Raw genomic sequence first — 17,263 nt, 5'->3', positions numbered from 1 at the left:
TGTGGAAATTCTATGTGGATAATTTTGGACCGGCATTATTATCGCATCCTTAATCACACGTTCCCAAATTGCCGGCTGAATAATCCAATTCTTCATTGTCGGCCGTTCCCATATCCCGCGGGCTTTTATTTTCCGCGCCTGTATATTCGCGCGTGAGATTATTCTTTTGCGAGATCATATTTCCAAATACCCATTGTCCACCGCGCTTTATCGCGGAACGGCCGCGTAACGAAACGGAATCGCGTCACGACGACAGAGGAGAGGGGGGGGGATGAGGGAGGAAAATTCATTTTGGGCACGAAAATCGGCGGGATATCGAATTTAACGAGTCGCCGAGTGCATCGCGCCTCGATCGAAAGCGGGCCTCGGATAATCGTGTAATTGGATAATTCATAGCGAATAAGCGCTCGCGTACTTGCGCTCGCGGAGTGCCCCATTGTCACGGACCACCGGCTTTGTAATGCAAAACCAATTTCCTCGCCTCTTCCCTCCCGCCCTCTCTTTTCTCGCCATCCCACAACTCGCTCCTCTTCCACGGCCCGCCTGTGTGTCTGTCGCGTAATCGCGGCGGAAACTTTTCTTTCCCGCGAGAAAGAGCGGAAAAAAAGAAAAACGCTTCGAGGAGCTATCTCGAGTGGAACGATAGAGGCGATGCAATCGCGGAATATTAATCGATCACGCGGTTCTCGATAAGATTGGCGACTGTGATCACTAATTCTTTCTTTCTCTCTCTCTCTCTCTCTCTCCTGCCGGCGATGGATTTCCGCCATGGTTTCAAGCCGTAGCATTGTTTTAGAGTAGGGAAACGACAGAAAGTAGATCAAACGTCGAAACTCGATGAGGAATAAATGTTTGATCCTCTCGATATTAAAACGTTCGGTACTTTCGGATTTATGACATTCTCGCAACGTTTCTCTCCTTCGTAAATCTTTCATTTTCACTTTCCAGAAGTTTCCTTAGAACTGTTGCGTAAAATAAATTGTGATAATTGTCCTTGTCCGGGATATCGTTCTATTGAGATGTTTGAGCGTGAACGCGAGGTCTTACGAAATTCAATTGAGAACTTTGATATTTTATTCTTCAGCATCTTTGCGTTACGTCGATACGGACGGAATAATGTACACGGCGCCGTTTTTCGTTGGATCGCAACCACCACCATCCTCCGCAGCCATTTTTTATATGGACGATCAGTGATTTTTTTTATTACCGCCGGGACCCGGCGGTATCGAGGGAGGAAAGGGGAGTGGGGGAAAAAGAGAGATAAGTCGGGCCGATAAACGGGTCCGATTTATTGCGTCATTAATTTTGTTTATCGACACGCGAATCGCGTTGCGATTGCACTCGCAGCGACTACGTCGGCGAAATTCAGTTGCGAAATTAGGTCGCGTAAAAACGCCCTCCAAATGTTGTTTACTCCCGCAATTTTATCGCTCGCGCTCGTACATTTCTTCCGTGCGTGTCGATAATACGCATATATCACACAGCTCGCCCTCGTATGCGGTATCTTGTCACCGAATTGCCTGTAATTACCGCAAATTCGTCGCAATCGTGCTAATTGCCGCAACACGTAAAATGCCGCAAATAATTTTCACTTTTCCGTCAAATGTCAACGCAATTTAATAAATGTAACATTTCTCGTATTTGAGAAGCTGACACATTGAATCGAATAACGTTTTTTGTTTTTATTTTAATAACTGTAAATTTATTTTATTAATATTATTGCTGATGTAAAAGTTACTTGTATTAATTACCTAGTAGAATACTCGTAGCAATCATATTGAATGTATAATCGTTACAGAATATCAATTTTTTTTTAATAAAAATAAAGTTAAATGTTATATTAAAAACAATATGAAACACTCTTTAAAGTAATATAATTATAACAAATAATTAAATTGTACATTACCACCACATTATCAAGTTGAAGATTTACTTACTTAAAAACAATAAGATGACGTGATCGATTAAGCCTGACTGGATATTTTTGTCTAATAATATAATAATATAGATTAAATTATTATTTATGTTATAATTATGTTAAATATTTGTCAATATTTAACATTTACAGTTTTTACTAATAACAGACGTACATTTCCATCTTTTGTTTGGATCATTTTCATTGTCTATTCTGATCTTAAATATTTTAATAATTGCATAAAATTCTATCCAATTGCTATTAATAGCATGATTACTCTTGATTTACTGATTTAATTACTCATATCTTATTGATCCTGAAGTCTTAACAATTCTATCGTTAATTTTCCACCATGGAGGAGTCTCGAGTGATATTTTATTTAGGACCCTCGAAAATAGGGTCCTACCGTCTCACATTATCGTGTTACACGAACATCTGAGAAATTCGGATTTACGTCACTCCGGAGATAAACCATCGGCGCACCGTGTGGTGGGCGCGCAGTAGAGCAGGTAGCTGCACAGTCAGACACGTGAGATGAGTCCGGTAGAGGGATTTCGCACGTGATAAGGCTGCGCGAACGGCCGTTTCTCCTCTCGCCTGGTCATTTCGTTTCTTCCACGCTGCACACGAGGGGAGGCGAAAGATCCTCCTCTCTCCCCCTGCCGCGTTCGCTACCCTGCAGGTGATACTCCTCGTCCCGATTGTAATACCGCCCGTCGTTATGTCCGCTACGTGGATTCCTTTCTCGACGCGATCGGGATATAAACGCCGACGGTCCCGCTCGAGCTCGCGATAAAGCGTCGTTCGACCGTCATTGTGCTTTCAACCCTCCTCGGGAACGAGCAGCGAACGCTGAAAGACAACGATCGCCGGCGATGATTCGTACTCGTTCTCGAGAGGGATGCCTTGGCCGAAAGAGATACGGGATGTTCTCGAGCTGTCGCGTCAGCCCCTCGTTGTCTCGTTGGGACTTTTGGAAATTGCGTGCGAAAGGAAGTTGCTCCGAAAAGAGACATCCACGCGAATGCTTTTTCTAGATAAAATGTGGAATGCCACAGCTAACTCTTTTTACAAATGTAAATTTTTTTCTTACACATTTCTTGTTTATAATAAAAAAAATTTTATTACTAAGAGAAGATAGAGCGAACTTTCGTAACTTTTCGATTTACAAAATTTGGTGATTATGCTTTAAAGAAATATTTATTAAATAACAATTTATTTAAAAATTTTTTAAATTCCAAATTGTATATTCTAGTAATTATACATATTAGATTAACTGTTTACTAAAAAAAACAAAAAAAAAATGAATCTTGATAATTGTATACAATTTTTATCGCACATTAGAACTTCACCAAATGTATTTCAAGAGAAAATAATTGTTTGTCTCAATTTTTTTGACTGAAAGAAATTCACGAAAAGCTGGACACAAAATAGACTCTGCACGTAACGCAATCATTATTACCTCAATTTTGTAACAAAGCAAGTTGCAGAATGGGACAATTGCAGCCCCTAAATGGCTGCAGTTTAGTATAAAGACCCTCTGTTTATATCCAAGTATCCGGCGACGAGGTAGGAGTGCGGGACCGGCGGCGCGGCGGCGAGTTAACGGGCGTTTAGTCGCGTCGCGGACGGACGGACGGAAGACGGTCCCCGTTATTTACGAGGATGCAGGAAACGTACAGGACCGCATCGGAGCGACGTGTTAAAGCTAGCTATATAGCTCGTTAAGACTGTATTACGACGCCGGGCTCGAGACGAAGCATCGTGACATCCGTCGACGAAATTGGACGTTCGCGCGTAGTCTCGACGTCTAATAAATCCCTCGATAGTTGCACTCGACACCGCTTATCGACGGGCTCGGGACGTCGACGAGCACTCGCGACGTCGACTAGCTATTTCGTATTCGAGAATTCTTAGAATTCCGTAGGATACACTCTCTGCACGTCTGTATATTATTGCAAATTTCAAATTAAATATTTATTAAGCTGAAATTAATAAGAATTTTTCAAGTCGATAAAACGATCGTGAAATAAAAGGCAACGGGTAACGCAGACGTTATCGTCAAATTATACCGTTCTGTATTCGTACGAGGTTTCTCTATTGTGGTACAAAATTCACGAATTTTCCTCGCGGTGAAATCTGTTAGGAGCATTTAGCGATCTAAATAAAAACGCGGCAGGAGGGGGGGTGGGAACAGCAGCGAAAAATTCGTACGGTCTCACTTGGAGGTGGTAGAGGAGGAGAAGGCGGAGAAGAGGGACGAGGAGGCGAAGTTGAAGTGTATCGGCCGATGTTCGGAGGGAATAGCCAAGTAGGTAGAAAATACGTGATCCGGAATCTAGTATCGTGTATCGGAAAATCTAGCTATTACTCGACGCGTATTCCCGTCGTTCGGTTCTCTGCCCTCCTTTTACCATCGCGACCCTTCCCTTCCCTTCCCTCGCCCGTGCCCCTAACATCGAGTTTTATTTTGCCTCCCATGGGATCTCCCTCGGCCGGTCGCGAGACGGTATTTTTATTCAAATTTCGCTCGATCCGTCCTCTTGAAGTTCCTCGCGAGACCCGTCGCTCTCGAGGGGGGGCGGGCATCGCATTATACGAGTCGAAGTCGCTCGCTCGTTCGCTCTAATGCCGCAGCTTCGTAAATTCTATTTGCTCTTGGTCCTCGCCTTACGCGGATCGGTAGTCGGTCGCTTGTAAATGGCACGATCGATATTCGCCTAACTGCTGCGACATAATCGGCTGCGCTCCCGAGAAGCGGAAACGACCTGAGAGCTTGCGTGTCTTTATTGAGAGAATATCGGAGTTGGCATTGCGACGAGAGGAATTGAAAATGTATTAATGTAATTTGTGGTACGTAGTTTTTCTGGAGGCTGGAAGATGAAAGCGGCAAGAGAGAATGCGCATATATACCGGAAATGAACGTTAATAATGTACGTACTGATACATAGAGAGGATAAACGAAAAATGACAGGAAATAATGGAAAAGAATCTGAAGTATTTATATCGTACTCGGGAAATTGTTCCGAGGGAAAGAGAGAAATGCGCGGAGCGATTTGTATATCATTCGAATTTTGTCAGCACGACGGCGAGCGATGGGAGGTGGTAGGTGGAAGTGAATTCGTTGGAATATTTCATGCGAGCATCAACGTCTGAAATGGCGCTACTTACCCAGGAGCGACGTATAAAGTTTTATTAGTAAGTTCCGCCACAGGATCCTCTCTCCCCCTTCTTTCTCTCCCTCTCCCCCCCTCTCTCTCTTTACTCCGGTCGTGTACCCACTTTTGCCAAGTTTCGTAAACTAGCTTGTGGATCGGACGTGAGAGCATCAACGTGAGATGAATCACACTAGTAACGTCGTCCTAGAATAATTTAGGGTGATAGGCTACTGCACGACGTGTATAATGATAATGTAAAAATATCCGTGACGCGTCAATGTTGAATCAAAAATATAGAATTAAAATTTTTACATGCATTTATGCAATGTATACAGGGTATGAACGAATAAATGTCAAATATTATAGGAATGTATTCCCATCGATGAAATATTGAAAAAGTTTACATAAACATGGCTTATTTTCTAAAATAAGAAAGATTTTATTATGAAACAGTAAAAAATAAAAACAAAATAATTGGTTTTATGTCGAAATATGGCAGAATAAAATATAAAATATTTCGCAAAAAATTGGTTTTTTTATAACTTTATTTTAGTATTTTTATATAAAAAATAAATAGAGGATTTATATTTAAAAAATCATATGATTCTTTTTTTTTTGAAATAAAACCTTAATATAACTTTGAAAAATCGATTTTTTTCAAAAATTAATTTTACTATTATTTGTCTTCCTTCAGACCATACAATTTTTTGAAATTATTTTTTGTCAACTGCTTCGGTTTCAAGATATTCAATTATTTCACAATAAAACTTCTCTTACTTGAAAAACTAAACACTTCTAAATATATTTATATAAATTTTTTTAAATGTTTGATTGATGAAAATACGTTTTTCAAATTTGATCTCTTATTCGTTTAGACTCTGCATATATTACTTGAAATAAAAACAGACGAATTAGACAAATCTTAATATAATTAAATTATTTCTAATTTTTAAAATATATAATTGCATTTTTAAAAGTATTATAATCACCGCTTAAAAATTATACAATTTTAAGATCAAAACAATCTCCAACTTATTCATAGCAATGGCAAGAATTACACTATCAAACCCACCCTTATCAACCGTTAAATTAGTTCTTCTTGTCTCACCAAAAAGGCTCTTATTTTCGTTCTAGAAATAGAAGTGGAGCGTCTAGAAACGCTGTCGGAGCTGTATCGAGGGTAACCGAGAAGAAGAGGTCCCAAGTAATTCTCCAAGAGAGAGAGTATTCTACCACAATGCGGTGGCTGATACTCTCGGAAACCTTTCGGAAGCAAACCGAGAGACTGCGATCTAGCGCCGACATTGTGGCACTGTCCGACGCACACACTGCTGATAAGACTTCCTTTCCCGCTAAGTTCTCTGCCGGCAAAAAAAAAACCCTGGAAAATACCTCTCGTCATAAACGTTACACTAAACAAGAGTGGTCTCGCCTGAGCATCGTTCTGCTCGCGTTAAATCCACGCGAGGGACGACCAATGACGAAAGTGAGCAAACTCTGAAGTGCGGGATAAAAGGAAACGTTTGCCGAGATCTGGCTGGTGTTGCGAAAAGATTGTATCGAGTGATCGATCGTTCGTGATATCGGCTTATTATTACGTTAATTTATTTCTTACTGTTGAAAATTTCTTTATTGCATTCTCTTTCTATGTTATCTATTTGACAACAGATTTGCATATATTTCTTTTAAGAAAAAATTCTTGTTACAAACTTCAACTATATGTAATATTCATGAAAGTTATTTCTGAACCTGATATGAATATTTTCCTCACATTTTCGACAAAATATGCTTTTAAAGTTTCGAACTTTGTGAAAGATATAATTTATACAGCATAGTTTACCATTATCGTATGTTTTCTATTAAATAAAGTATCTATAAAAAAAATATTGGAAAAAATGTCTCTATTAAAGAATTATTATTTTATTTTATTTTATTACACAGAAAAAAATTTTGTATCAAATCAACAATGTTTCATATATAAGCAAGAATATAAAATCTTCTTGAAAGAATTTATAGCCTTAAACAGACATGATTTGCTTACACGAAAAGAAAAATTTTCTTCGTATAAGCAAATTATGTCTGTTTAAGATTATAAATTCTTCCAAAAAGATTTTATATTCTTGTTTATATATGTGAAACAAAGATTGTCGATTTGATATTAATTTGTTTTCTGTGTATATTTTCTTCACTTGATGCACACATTTGTCACAATTATCAATGCATCCGAGAGATCAAAGCAATGGACATTAACGCTTGCACACTGGGCATTAACTCTCGCATCTTGTAGCAACAAAGACACGACTCATGTTAAACATGATTGAAAGTCAAGATTATCCCAAAGGTGCTTTGCAACGATATTTCGTTCGAGCTTAGCATCCCGGAGCAATAAGCTTGCCGGCTGCGTTCGCAGCTAGAATTACGTGACGCGTCATGTACATATCTCTTCGTCGTCGTCACGAGCGCGCTAATCATCGAGAGAACAGCAAGAGAGACGCCAGGTACAATGAGGGATTCGTCTAGACCGTAATTAGGCGAGACCGCGTTCGAAGTCCTCCTGGAGACGCGGACGCAAACATATCGCCGTCATAGCGATATATCGTATCGTAGCAGTTAAACGGACAAGTCACCGTGACAAGAACCGGTGATGCATTTGTCTGGATCACGTTGCGTGCCAAAATGTTCAAGAGACGCACGAGGGAATTTCCTAATAGACGTGAAATTGCTCAATAATGTAAAAGCAAAGAAAATTCAGGGCTTTAGCCAGAAAAGGCGATATCGAGAAAAATACAAGTGCGAAGAGATATTCTGTCAAATATTTGAAAAAGGTATCTAATGACAAATAGAAGAAGAAATAATGATCTCCCAAAAAAAAGTACGATACGAAACTGTCAAAGAATTTATGAATTTCTCTTTAATTGTTCGCAATGATTGTTAAAAGAATATTTAAATTCGCCCGTTAAACAAACTGTGAGCGGAGAAACTGTGAGCGTTTACTTATAAGAGGATAATGATGTTATTTCTTTGCTTTCTTTAAATTTGACGAGCGAGAGGATTCAAAATTTGAGAGACGATTTAAAATTTATTTCCTTCGTTATATCACTTACTTATCCTTATAAAGATAAAGATCTGGGAACTTATATCGATCGCGGCGGAAATGACGGAGAGGTGAAGAAAGAACTGCGAAGGAAACGGAGAATTCCCCCTGTCGGAAGTGGCAATGCAAGCGTTGTTAATGATTCTCTAACGAGGTGTGGGTCAATCTTATTTCGCCGAAAGAAAGAGACCATCTGAGGAACGGGAAATAAGACCGAATTTTCTTTGGGCTACCTTCTGTCTCTGCCTTCGCCATCGATCTACCGATGACCCTTCGCTTTCTTCCCTCCTTCCACCTGATACACCTTTCTTGCATTGTCTTCTCATCTTCGCGTTTTGTCGCGAAGAAATTTCGTTCGCATGTCTCTCTCTCTCTCTCTCTCTCTCTCTCTCTCTCTCTATTTCTTCGTTGAGCATCGCCTTAAATATTCCGCTCTGTTTTCTCCGCAACTTCCGCTCGTCCGCCGGAAGTCACGCTGCATCCTCGAATGCATTCCAAGGAAAAGGAGCTCGAGATCGAGATAGGGAGATGGGGGATTGTCGAGAGGAAAGACTGCGAAATATTCTCCAGCGTCGCCGTTCTTGCAGCTCGAGGCGAGCTTCTCTCGGACGGTATCGGATGAAAAGATAAGAATTATTAATGCTGAACGCGCTTGCGAAGTGCGGCAGCGTTACATTGTACCGAGTGTTTGAAAGCTGCTTGCTCGACTAAAAGGTCTCAGATAAATTTTGAAATGGGAGAATTTTCTTCTAAACAAAAATTTAATAAAATGACATTATTTCTCGCTGTCGACGTTATATATTTATTACATCTAAGTAATAAAGTAACAAAATTCAAAATTCTATTAATAAAAATACTTACGTAAGAGTAATATGTATTTTAAAGAGAATTTTAAATACGGCAGAGCTTCTTGCTTGAAAATAACTGAAGAAGAAAATTTTACTGATCTTTTTTTAATTATACGTTTTATTACGTATCAAACAACTGCATGTGTCACATCTATTTTAATTTCAGTTTAATAATACATTTTTTTTTAATAAACTGCATTTTTTTAATTTATACATTGATAAACAATTTTTCAACTTTTATCTCGAAGAGTTTTCTCGCGGAACAGGTTCTCGGACATTGCCAAGCGTTGCAAATACATCTTGCATTTTCAATGAAAATACTTTGTACTCGATGCGCGTCTAAATGATCGCAAAACGAGAGCTATTATATCGCGGTCTGTAGTCTAACCCGTGGAAATTGGCGATGAATGAACGCGATGCGCCGGCTTAATTGGATCGGCATTTTCGAGGGCTATCGATCGACCGGTCGAAATTAGCTCGCTTGTACCCAGTTGCACCATCGATTGCACTCTCGTATGTCTTTATCATTATCATGACCGAAACCCCCTTTCGTTCCGGCTTTTGCTCTTTCATTTATTATTAATAAAATGGAAATCGATGCCACGGTATTCCCAGTTGTCCTCTCGCCTGCTTATCATTACAATATATAATACGATTATAATGAATTTTCACCGGATTTCGGATTTATCGTGTGCACGGGGTGTCCCAAAATCACTCGGATGATCCTTGGGATTTGTTTAAATAAAAGACTTCGGAGATGATTGAATTAACACTTGAAAGTAAAAAACTTTTCACAAACCTAATCTCTTTCAGAAATACTCTGAAATGGATATTTTCATCAACGCACAAATATCTTATATCTCTCTTTATATAAAAATTATTCACAACATTATTAGCATAGGAATTTTTATTTTGGTTTCTAAATTTTATTTTTAATTGGGTATCTTATATTTCATATTACATTTCTACACGAGTAGAATAAATGATATAGGCATGGAACATACTTCTCATTTAGAAGCATTCGAAAAATAAGGATCCCCAAAAATATCTTTGGCTTGAAAAGTCTGAAAAAAATTAATTCTTGTCCGTTATCATGGAAAAGTCGTTCAATTTAATCTTCCGGCCATAGAGGCAGAGTGCGAGGTTGTGCCAACCAGAAGATTTCTTCTTGTTGAATCCCCTGTGAGCAACCGGCTACCAAGCGACTCGTGACCTATCGATTCGCCCTATATCAAAGCTCACGATTGGAGCACGTATCGGAATTGCACGGGAATTGCGCCTCGTTGTAGATAAGCGCTAGTGGAAGTCGCGCGCCTTCTCGACGATTTAGTCGAGACTCCGCTCGAGTCCCCCTTCGAAGACTCGAATCGACTATCGATGCCACTTTTACCCTCAGATACCCAATCGCTTCAGATATCCAGCACTTTGAAATCTTACTTCTAAAAAGCCTTCTCGTGTCTTAACTCGTGGAAATCTGTTATCCACAAAATAGAACATCAAGATCCTTTTGTATCGATATGGTACTGATGGCGAGTGTTTTGGAGTGCATCTTAGGTCTCTTATACCCAAAGAATTGAATCTTCGGACAATACATAGCACATTTCACCGAGATTACTTTATCAAAATAATTTATCGGCGAAAAAGCTTCTCTAACTTTTTGATAACAGATATTTTAACGAATCTGGAATAAACATGTTTTTTAATTAAAATGTTGAGATTGCATACAGTTACTATATTACAATTAAATTTCAAAAACAATTGTGTATAAAAATCTTATTTCCTTTAATTAAAATAATAAAAGATCAAGGGTAAAATAGTTTTTAATTAGCTAGTTATGAAATACTAAATCAACAAGCCAAATCAAAATTTCAATTTATTAAAATCATATATTACATTTTGTTTATCTTGATCTTTTGCTAGTACTTGACAGATTTGTTCAATTTATTATAGCAATCAAGATATATACGAGTATACGCTTCTCGTCACCTTTGCTGCAGCTTTTGGTCAGAGGTCCCGCATGCAATTCGGCGGCGAGCGTCGCCAAAGACTCGTCGCCGCCATTAAAACACTGGCGATCGAGAAAGTTTGCGAATTTATCGCTTCAATCTTGTCCAGGAATATTTATGACCGGTCGACCAGTCGCGAAAGTTCGCTTCGTTTTCCCGCGAAACTCGCGCGTTAACACCAAAGCTGTCGTCCGGCTTTGTGACCGTCGTCATCGCATACACGTCTCCTCTCTTGTATCAACCGTTAGCTTTTAGAACCGACCGACGCAGAGCCGGCTGTTGTTTTTAGATGCACGCGAACGAATTGCTCACGGGGTGTAAATCCGCTCGAGGACATCGGATCGAGCCAGAAACTTGGCGGAAAATGGCGAGCTCGCTGAATCCGCGTTCGCTTGAGAACTTGCGATGGCGCGCTTAAACTTTAAACGACACCGCGCCTTCTCTCATGCGTTTTACAAGTCGCATTATAGCGGAAGCTCGCGTCGATCGAGTGGATTCGGCGTCGCCATGCCGACTTTTAAGGGACGCGACTGTTATCGCCGGTTTGGGAAATGTGTGTCGTTTATATACGAGGTGTCGCGAAGTCGCCACTTTGTTGATTCTGTAATCGATGTGAAACCAATATTTTCTCGAGATGTATTTCAAGCTTTTACAATAATTTTATCAATCGCGAATATAAAATATCCTGCGTTTGGAACAGTCTTATAAAATTTAAGTCTTTAATAAAGAGGATTAAATGTCTTTGATAATTTAAAGAGATAAAAACTTGTCTTTCAGATAATTCTTTTATTTTATATATAATTTTTAATTTATTATGAAATTTATTTAATATATGATTGTTTAGTCCGTTAAAAAAATTTTTAATTGTGATAAATACTAAGATGTCAAACAAAAATCTCTCTCTTGATTAGAAATATCTGTTTTTAAATCATATATTAAACACAGAAGTTTACATTATATTAGAATATTTTATATTTTATTTAAACTGTAAACTTTTAAATGAGAATCTATTTTTTCTTTTATTACGTAAACGGAATTAAAAGACAAATACGGGCCAAGTCACGTTTGGGAATCTCTCGTTATATTTAAAGAGAGAAGCAGAACACCCCGTATATGACCGCTATTTTACATAGCCGAATCTCATGCGGGAGGGCTATCGTTCGGATGGCCGGAGGGCGAGTTTCATATTCAATAAAATTTCGAGGCACAAGAAAATTGTAATCCTCCCCCATTACCGGTCGTCACTTCGAGATGGCATTTAACTTTCCCAGGGGCGGCCGAAATTTCAGCCGGAATCAATGTAAACCTTTTCAATGCGCGTACGCCCGATATAAATGGACGATCCGCTGACTTATTTCCTTAATATCGGCGTAGATCGCATCCATGTAGCTCGCATAAATCTCACTTCGTATATGTGGTTCGCGTAAAACAGTTTAATAACAGTCGAGGTAATACGTACAGGAGGAATATTGCGATTCCTCTTTCGACACTTCGATGGAAAGCCAGGATGAAAGGAATTATACTCATTTATTAATATTTTTTACAATATGAAAATGTTGCCTTTTATTTATATCTTTTGGAATTTTAATATCCGAGAGAGATTTTGAAAAACTTGGTAAATTTAAATCTGCTTAGCGCAGATTGATGATGTTTTTTTATGACGTCTCTCGGACGCGCACGCCGAAGCAAATGCAATTTATAGGAAGTGATTACTATCGCGCGCGCGCGCGTTCGTCTGAACGGTGCCTTTCATCTTCTATTTGCGTTTAACTGGCGTGAATGCGAGACGTTGCGATCGACGATAGATTGCCATTAATAGTCTCGTCGCGGTGACATTGCGCAAATATCCGCCATCCTCTCATATTCGTCGAAGTGAAAAGATTCGTTGCCGCTGACATATGTATTTCCACCGCGATTCTCTCTCCATCCATTTTTTAAGAATGATGCCACAGTCAAAATAATATTTCAAAAATATTTAGCTACTATATCACAAGTTTTTCTTTTCGATGAACTTACAAAGTTTGTTAATATTGCAATTTTGCAATAGGAAAATCTAAGACGAGAAGTCTTTGAAAGTAAAAATTCTAAATCATTTTATTCGATTTTATCTATTTACCTGTTCTTATCTTTGTCTAATTTTATTACAAATAACTTTGAATTTTTACTTTTAAAGTCTTCTTGTCTCCGATTTTCCTAATGCTAAATTGATATTAACAAACTTTATAAGTCCAGAACATAGAAAAACTCATAATGATATAGTAGATAAATATTTTTGAAATATTATTTTGACTATTGCATCATTTTTAAAGAACGGAGAATTGCGGTGAAAATAAAAAACAGAATTTACAATAATTGTTTTACATATAATAAATTTTTTATTTCTTTATTCTACATTTTTATTTTTTTTATTTTTTACATTGTTGATTTATATAGTATACATAAAAAAATATTTTTATTAGCAATTAAATTTGGGACATGATTTCACTTTTCAACTTATTTATATAAAAGATTTTACTAAATATATTTATAGTACAAATTTTTCTAATTAATTTTACTATTTTCTTTTATTAATATATTTCTATACAAAAAGAATTATCATTTTAAATTAAATAGACTATATCACATTACAAATTAATACATTTTACTAACAAATAGCTTTAGTAAAATCATAACTGCTTATTTAAAAATTTCGTAATTTCTTTGCTATTTAATTCGGCTTTATTCTAAAATTGTTTAATATATTTCTAAGAGATTTTTTTACACAATTTTTAATTGAGTCGAAGTACATACAATTTCCGAGTAACTTAAAAGTAATGAATAAAAAAAGAACATACAATTTGTTCGCAAAAGAAACTTTAGGAAACTGAATAACTCTTAACTAAATTACTTTTAGATGAATTTGTTTCAATATTTTAGTTATAGAATTGTTCAATTTTTTATTTCAATTTTTTAGTTATAGAAATGTATGTACGTATAGCAATCAATTACAATATAATAAATGATAATTTTTTGTACATAATTTTTATTTAATAAGACAAAAATTTTAGAATTATTTAAAAATTATTTTATAAAAATTTAAAAATTATTTTATAGTTATTTAAATCATTTGATTATTTGTCCAAAGAATCTGTCGTTAAAATAACATTTGGATACTTAATTTTTGAATAAATTATTTATAAAATTCTTTTGAATATTTTTACTGATTATAAAAGTATAATACTGTTGTAAAAATATATTTTAATTAGCACATCAGATTACCATACGAATTTTTAAACGCGATAAAAAAAGCATTTTTTATTTCAATCTTATTTTTCTCAAAAAATTCAACGTGAATGTTTTTGGATCCAGCATATCAGACTAAAAGAAATCACTCTTTTTTCCAGATTGCAGCAAAAAAATTTAAATTTGTGTAATTCTACGTTAATAACTCTGAACTAGTTCTCGATCGATCTTTCCATTGGGGAGATATGGCATATCCTTCTTGAAGTACAGGCCTCCGCGCAGTTTACACATGTCAGGCAAACTTTCTGTTATAAGTTTCATCAGTTCTTTTGCAAGTTTCTCTTTTAAAAGTTCCGTCACCTAAGACACAACAACGTGAACTTTTCATAAACAGTTTTATTTGACTTTACGGAAAAAAAGAATCAGATTTAAACCTTTATACGTCCTCTTATCGTAACATAAGCCATCGGAACTTGACCATGTTTGCTATCTGGTACAGCTTTTACAATGACTTCCGACACAGCCGGGTGACTTCGCAACACATTTTCAATTCTTATGGGTGAAATACGAAACATTCTATAATTGATGAGATGCTTCGTTTTATCGATGATAAAGATTTCTCTATCTTCTTCGTAGTAACCGTAATCTCCGGTACAGTGCCACGTAGCGGTAACTGAAAAACATGTAACATTAATTTATTTTTTTATTAATACATTTTTATGACTTTTTCTAAGTCAATATACAATACTGTATTAATTAGGAGAAGTTATATACTGACTTGGAGTTGATATCGGCATGTTATTATCTTTCCTTCTTCTACTGTTGCAATATGGCAATTTGCACGTCTTAGCATCGCACCACTTGCACACGAGTTTGTACCAAATTTCACCTAGTACGTTTGGACCCACAGTCTTCTTATCATTAATAATTATTAAATTAACATTTTTAGCCAAGTGACCACTAGATCCAATCCGATTACTGTTCCGTTGGTAAGCGACAATTATGCCTGCTTCTGATATACCTGAAAAACCCAATAATTATCAATTTCAGAGAGACAACATGTTTCTATTATTGATAATTGATTAAAATTGTATACTGTACATACTATATACTTGAACGATAGAAGCGTTTGTAAAGTGTTCGATGAGTTTTTTATAAATATTGCAATCGATGGCTGAGTCACCGAATACCAGTTGCTTCAAGGAAGAGACATTGTACATACGAATATCAGTTCGAAACAGTTGGTTGCACATTTCGCTTTGAAGAAACACCCACTTCACCTGAACACAAAGTGCACGTGAATATCTTATACTTGAATCATTTTCAAAACAAAATTTGATTGTTTTTACATGTTACCTTGTACTTCTCTATCGCGTTGTACATGTTTTCATCGTAGAATTTCAAGCACTTGATCACTGTGACATGCGAAACTATACTACGAACGGTCAAGATCAGACTGTAAGGCCAACTTAAAGATCCATACCATAGACCAATGTCACCGGAAGACATCGCGGGTACTTCCTGATTCGATGGATACGTAAACGCATAGTAACGAATATGCGTTTTACCAGGATAATTTGTTGCAGTGGCAGAAAACATTGTCGCCATGATTTCCATCGGATTGTAATCCTTGCAATAAAACTTATTGATTTTGCTCTTGTCAAATCTACCTTTTAGAATTAATTCGAGAGAAGTATCTTCGATACCTTCAACCTTGCCGAAAGTTATGATTTTTGGAGGAATTATCGTTTGCGAACTAATATTTAAATGTTGGATAACTCGCACGAGTGTCAGGTAATTGTTTTTATCGATGAAGATTACTTCTGGTTCATATTCCACTAGGAAGTACATGACTCGCGTTTCGTCTAAAAATATTTATTATAAAATAAATAAAAGATGTATATATACATATATGAACGTGAAAGTAAATTATGCTGAATCTCAGAGAAAGATCAATAAATACCTTCAAAATACTTGGGATCCCATGGATTGATAATAGCACCGATATATAAACCCGCTAGAAATGGTATGTAGCTGAGCATTTGATGACATGTGCATATTGATATTACGATATTTTTATGAAGTATTTCTTTTTTTAACCATAACGCACACTTTACGCTGTTTTCTAGCATCTGCCGATACGTAGTTTGTTCATCCGTTTCCGCATCTATCTATAAGACGTATCAATCGCATGGTATTAAAGACACTAATAGATTAGTATTAACGCGTCTTAGTATTAACGCCAAATAAAATGTTACACTCTTTTACGTTTATTAGAATATTTACTCTATGTAATGATTTATTATTAAAAGAAATTTTATTGTTACCTGGCCGATAAAATCCGGCCTAGATTTAAGCGCGTTCAAAATCATGTTTCCAATATTTACATCGTGAACTGGTTCTTCTTCTCCAGCCAATATACGATCTTTTTCCATCGATGGAAGTGCATTCTAAAAGATGCACGATAAATTTTAGTATAATGAGACTTTTATTTTTTCACTAACGTGATAGAATGAGGCCTATTATGTATGTATCTGTTACCTTACACGCCATATCGCTATTTAATTGTTTAAATTAATAATTGCTTAAAGTAAATATATTGATAACACTTTTATTAAAATCACAGGAGCGTTCAACAATTCTGCCTGTATCGCAACGGACACTACAAGTTTTACCTTGTACTGATATTTACTTATGTGTCTGTGCGAAACATTAACGGCTAAAAGTCAAACGAATTTGTTTTGCTAGAAATATTCTTAGTCAAGCTGCTTCTAGTTGATGTTACATGTTTTCACCTCTGCTTTATTTGTATATTCTGTATCTTTAACCTTCCAGTTTTCTACAGATCTCTGCAGATTTGAAATTTGTTTCAGTAATTTTATACAGCTTTGAAATTTTTATTTTGCTGAAAAACAAAAATATTTTCTCATTTCTTAATTTATTAACCGAATAAAATAGAATATTAAGTGACGTAAAATTATTTGTAAATATAAAAGATGCAGGATTATGTACCTTCAGAA

At 36.6% G+C, this 17,263-nt stretch overlaps 1 protein-coding gene across 1 annotated transcript; it reads right to left on the bottom strand.

Moving 5' to 3' along the window:
* Nucleotides 1-14,154: 14,154 nt before the first annotated feature.
* LOC120359181 (luciferin 4-monooxygenase-like) lies at nt 14,155-16,945 on the bottom strand. Its single transcript, XM_039455887.1, has 8 exons — nt 16,785-16,945; nt 16,571-16,693; nt 16,207-16,414; nt 15,600-16,108; nt 15,349-15,523; nt 15,022-15,264; nt 14,678-14,916; nt 14,155-14,603 (listed from the first exon to the last, which is right to left on the bottom strand). The coding sequence occupies exons 1-8, from the start codon at nt 16,794-16,796 to the stop codon at nt 14,442-14,444; spliced, it is 1,671 nt and encodes a 556-aa protein (XP_039311821.1). The 5' UTR covers nt 16,797-16,945; the 3' UTR covers nt 14,155-14,441.
* Nucleotides 16,946-17,263: the final 318 nt, after the last annotated feature.

The sequence above is a fragment of the Solenopsis invicta genome, chromosome 12 (assembly GCF_016802725.1).
Source record: "Solenopsis invicta isolate M01_SB chromosome 12, UNIL_Sinv_3.0, whole genome shotgun sequence".
NCBI classification, from domain to species: Eukaryota; Metazoa; Arthropoda; class Insecta; order Hymenoptera; family Formicidae; genus Solenopsis; species Solenopsis invicta.
The sequence above is the reverse complement of the archived record's forward strand: the minus strand, read 5'-3'. Positions and strand labels throughout refer to the sequence as shown.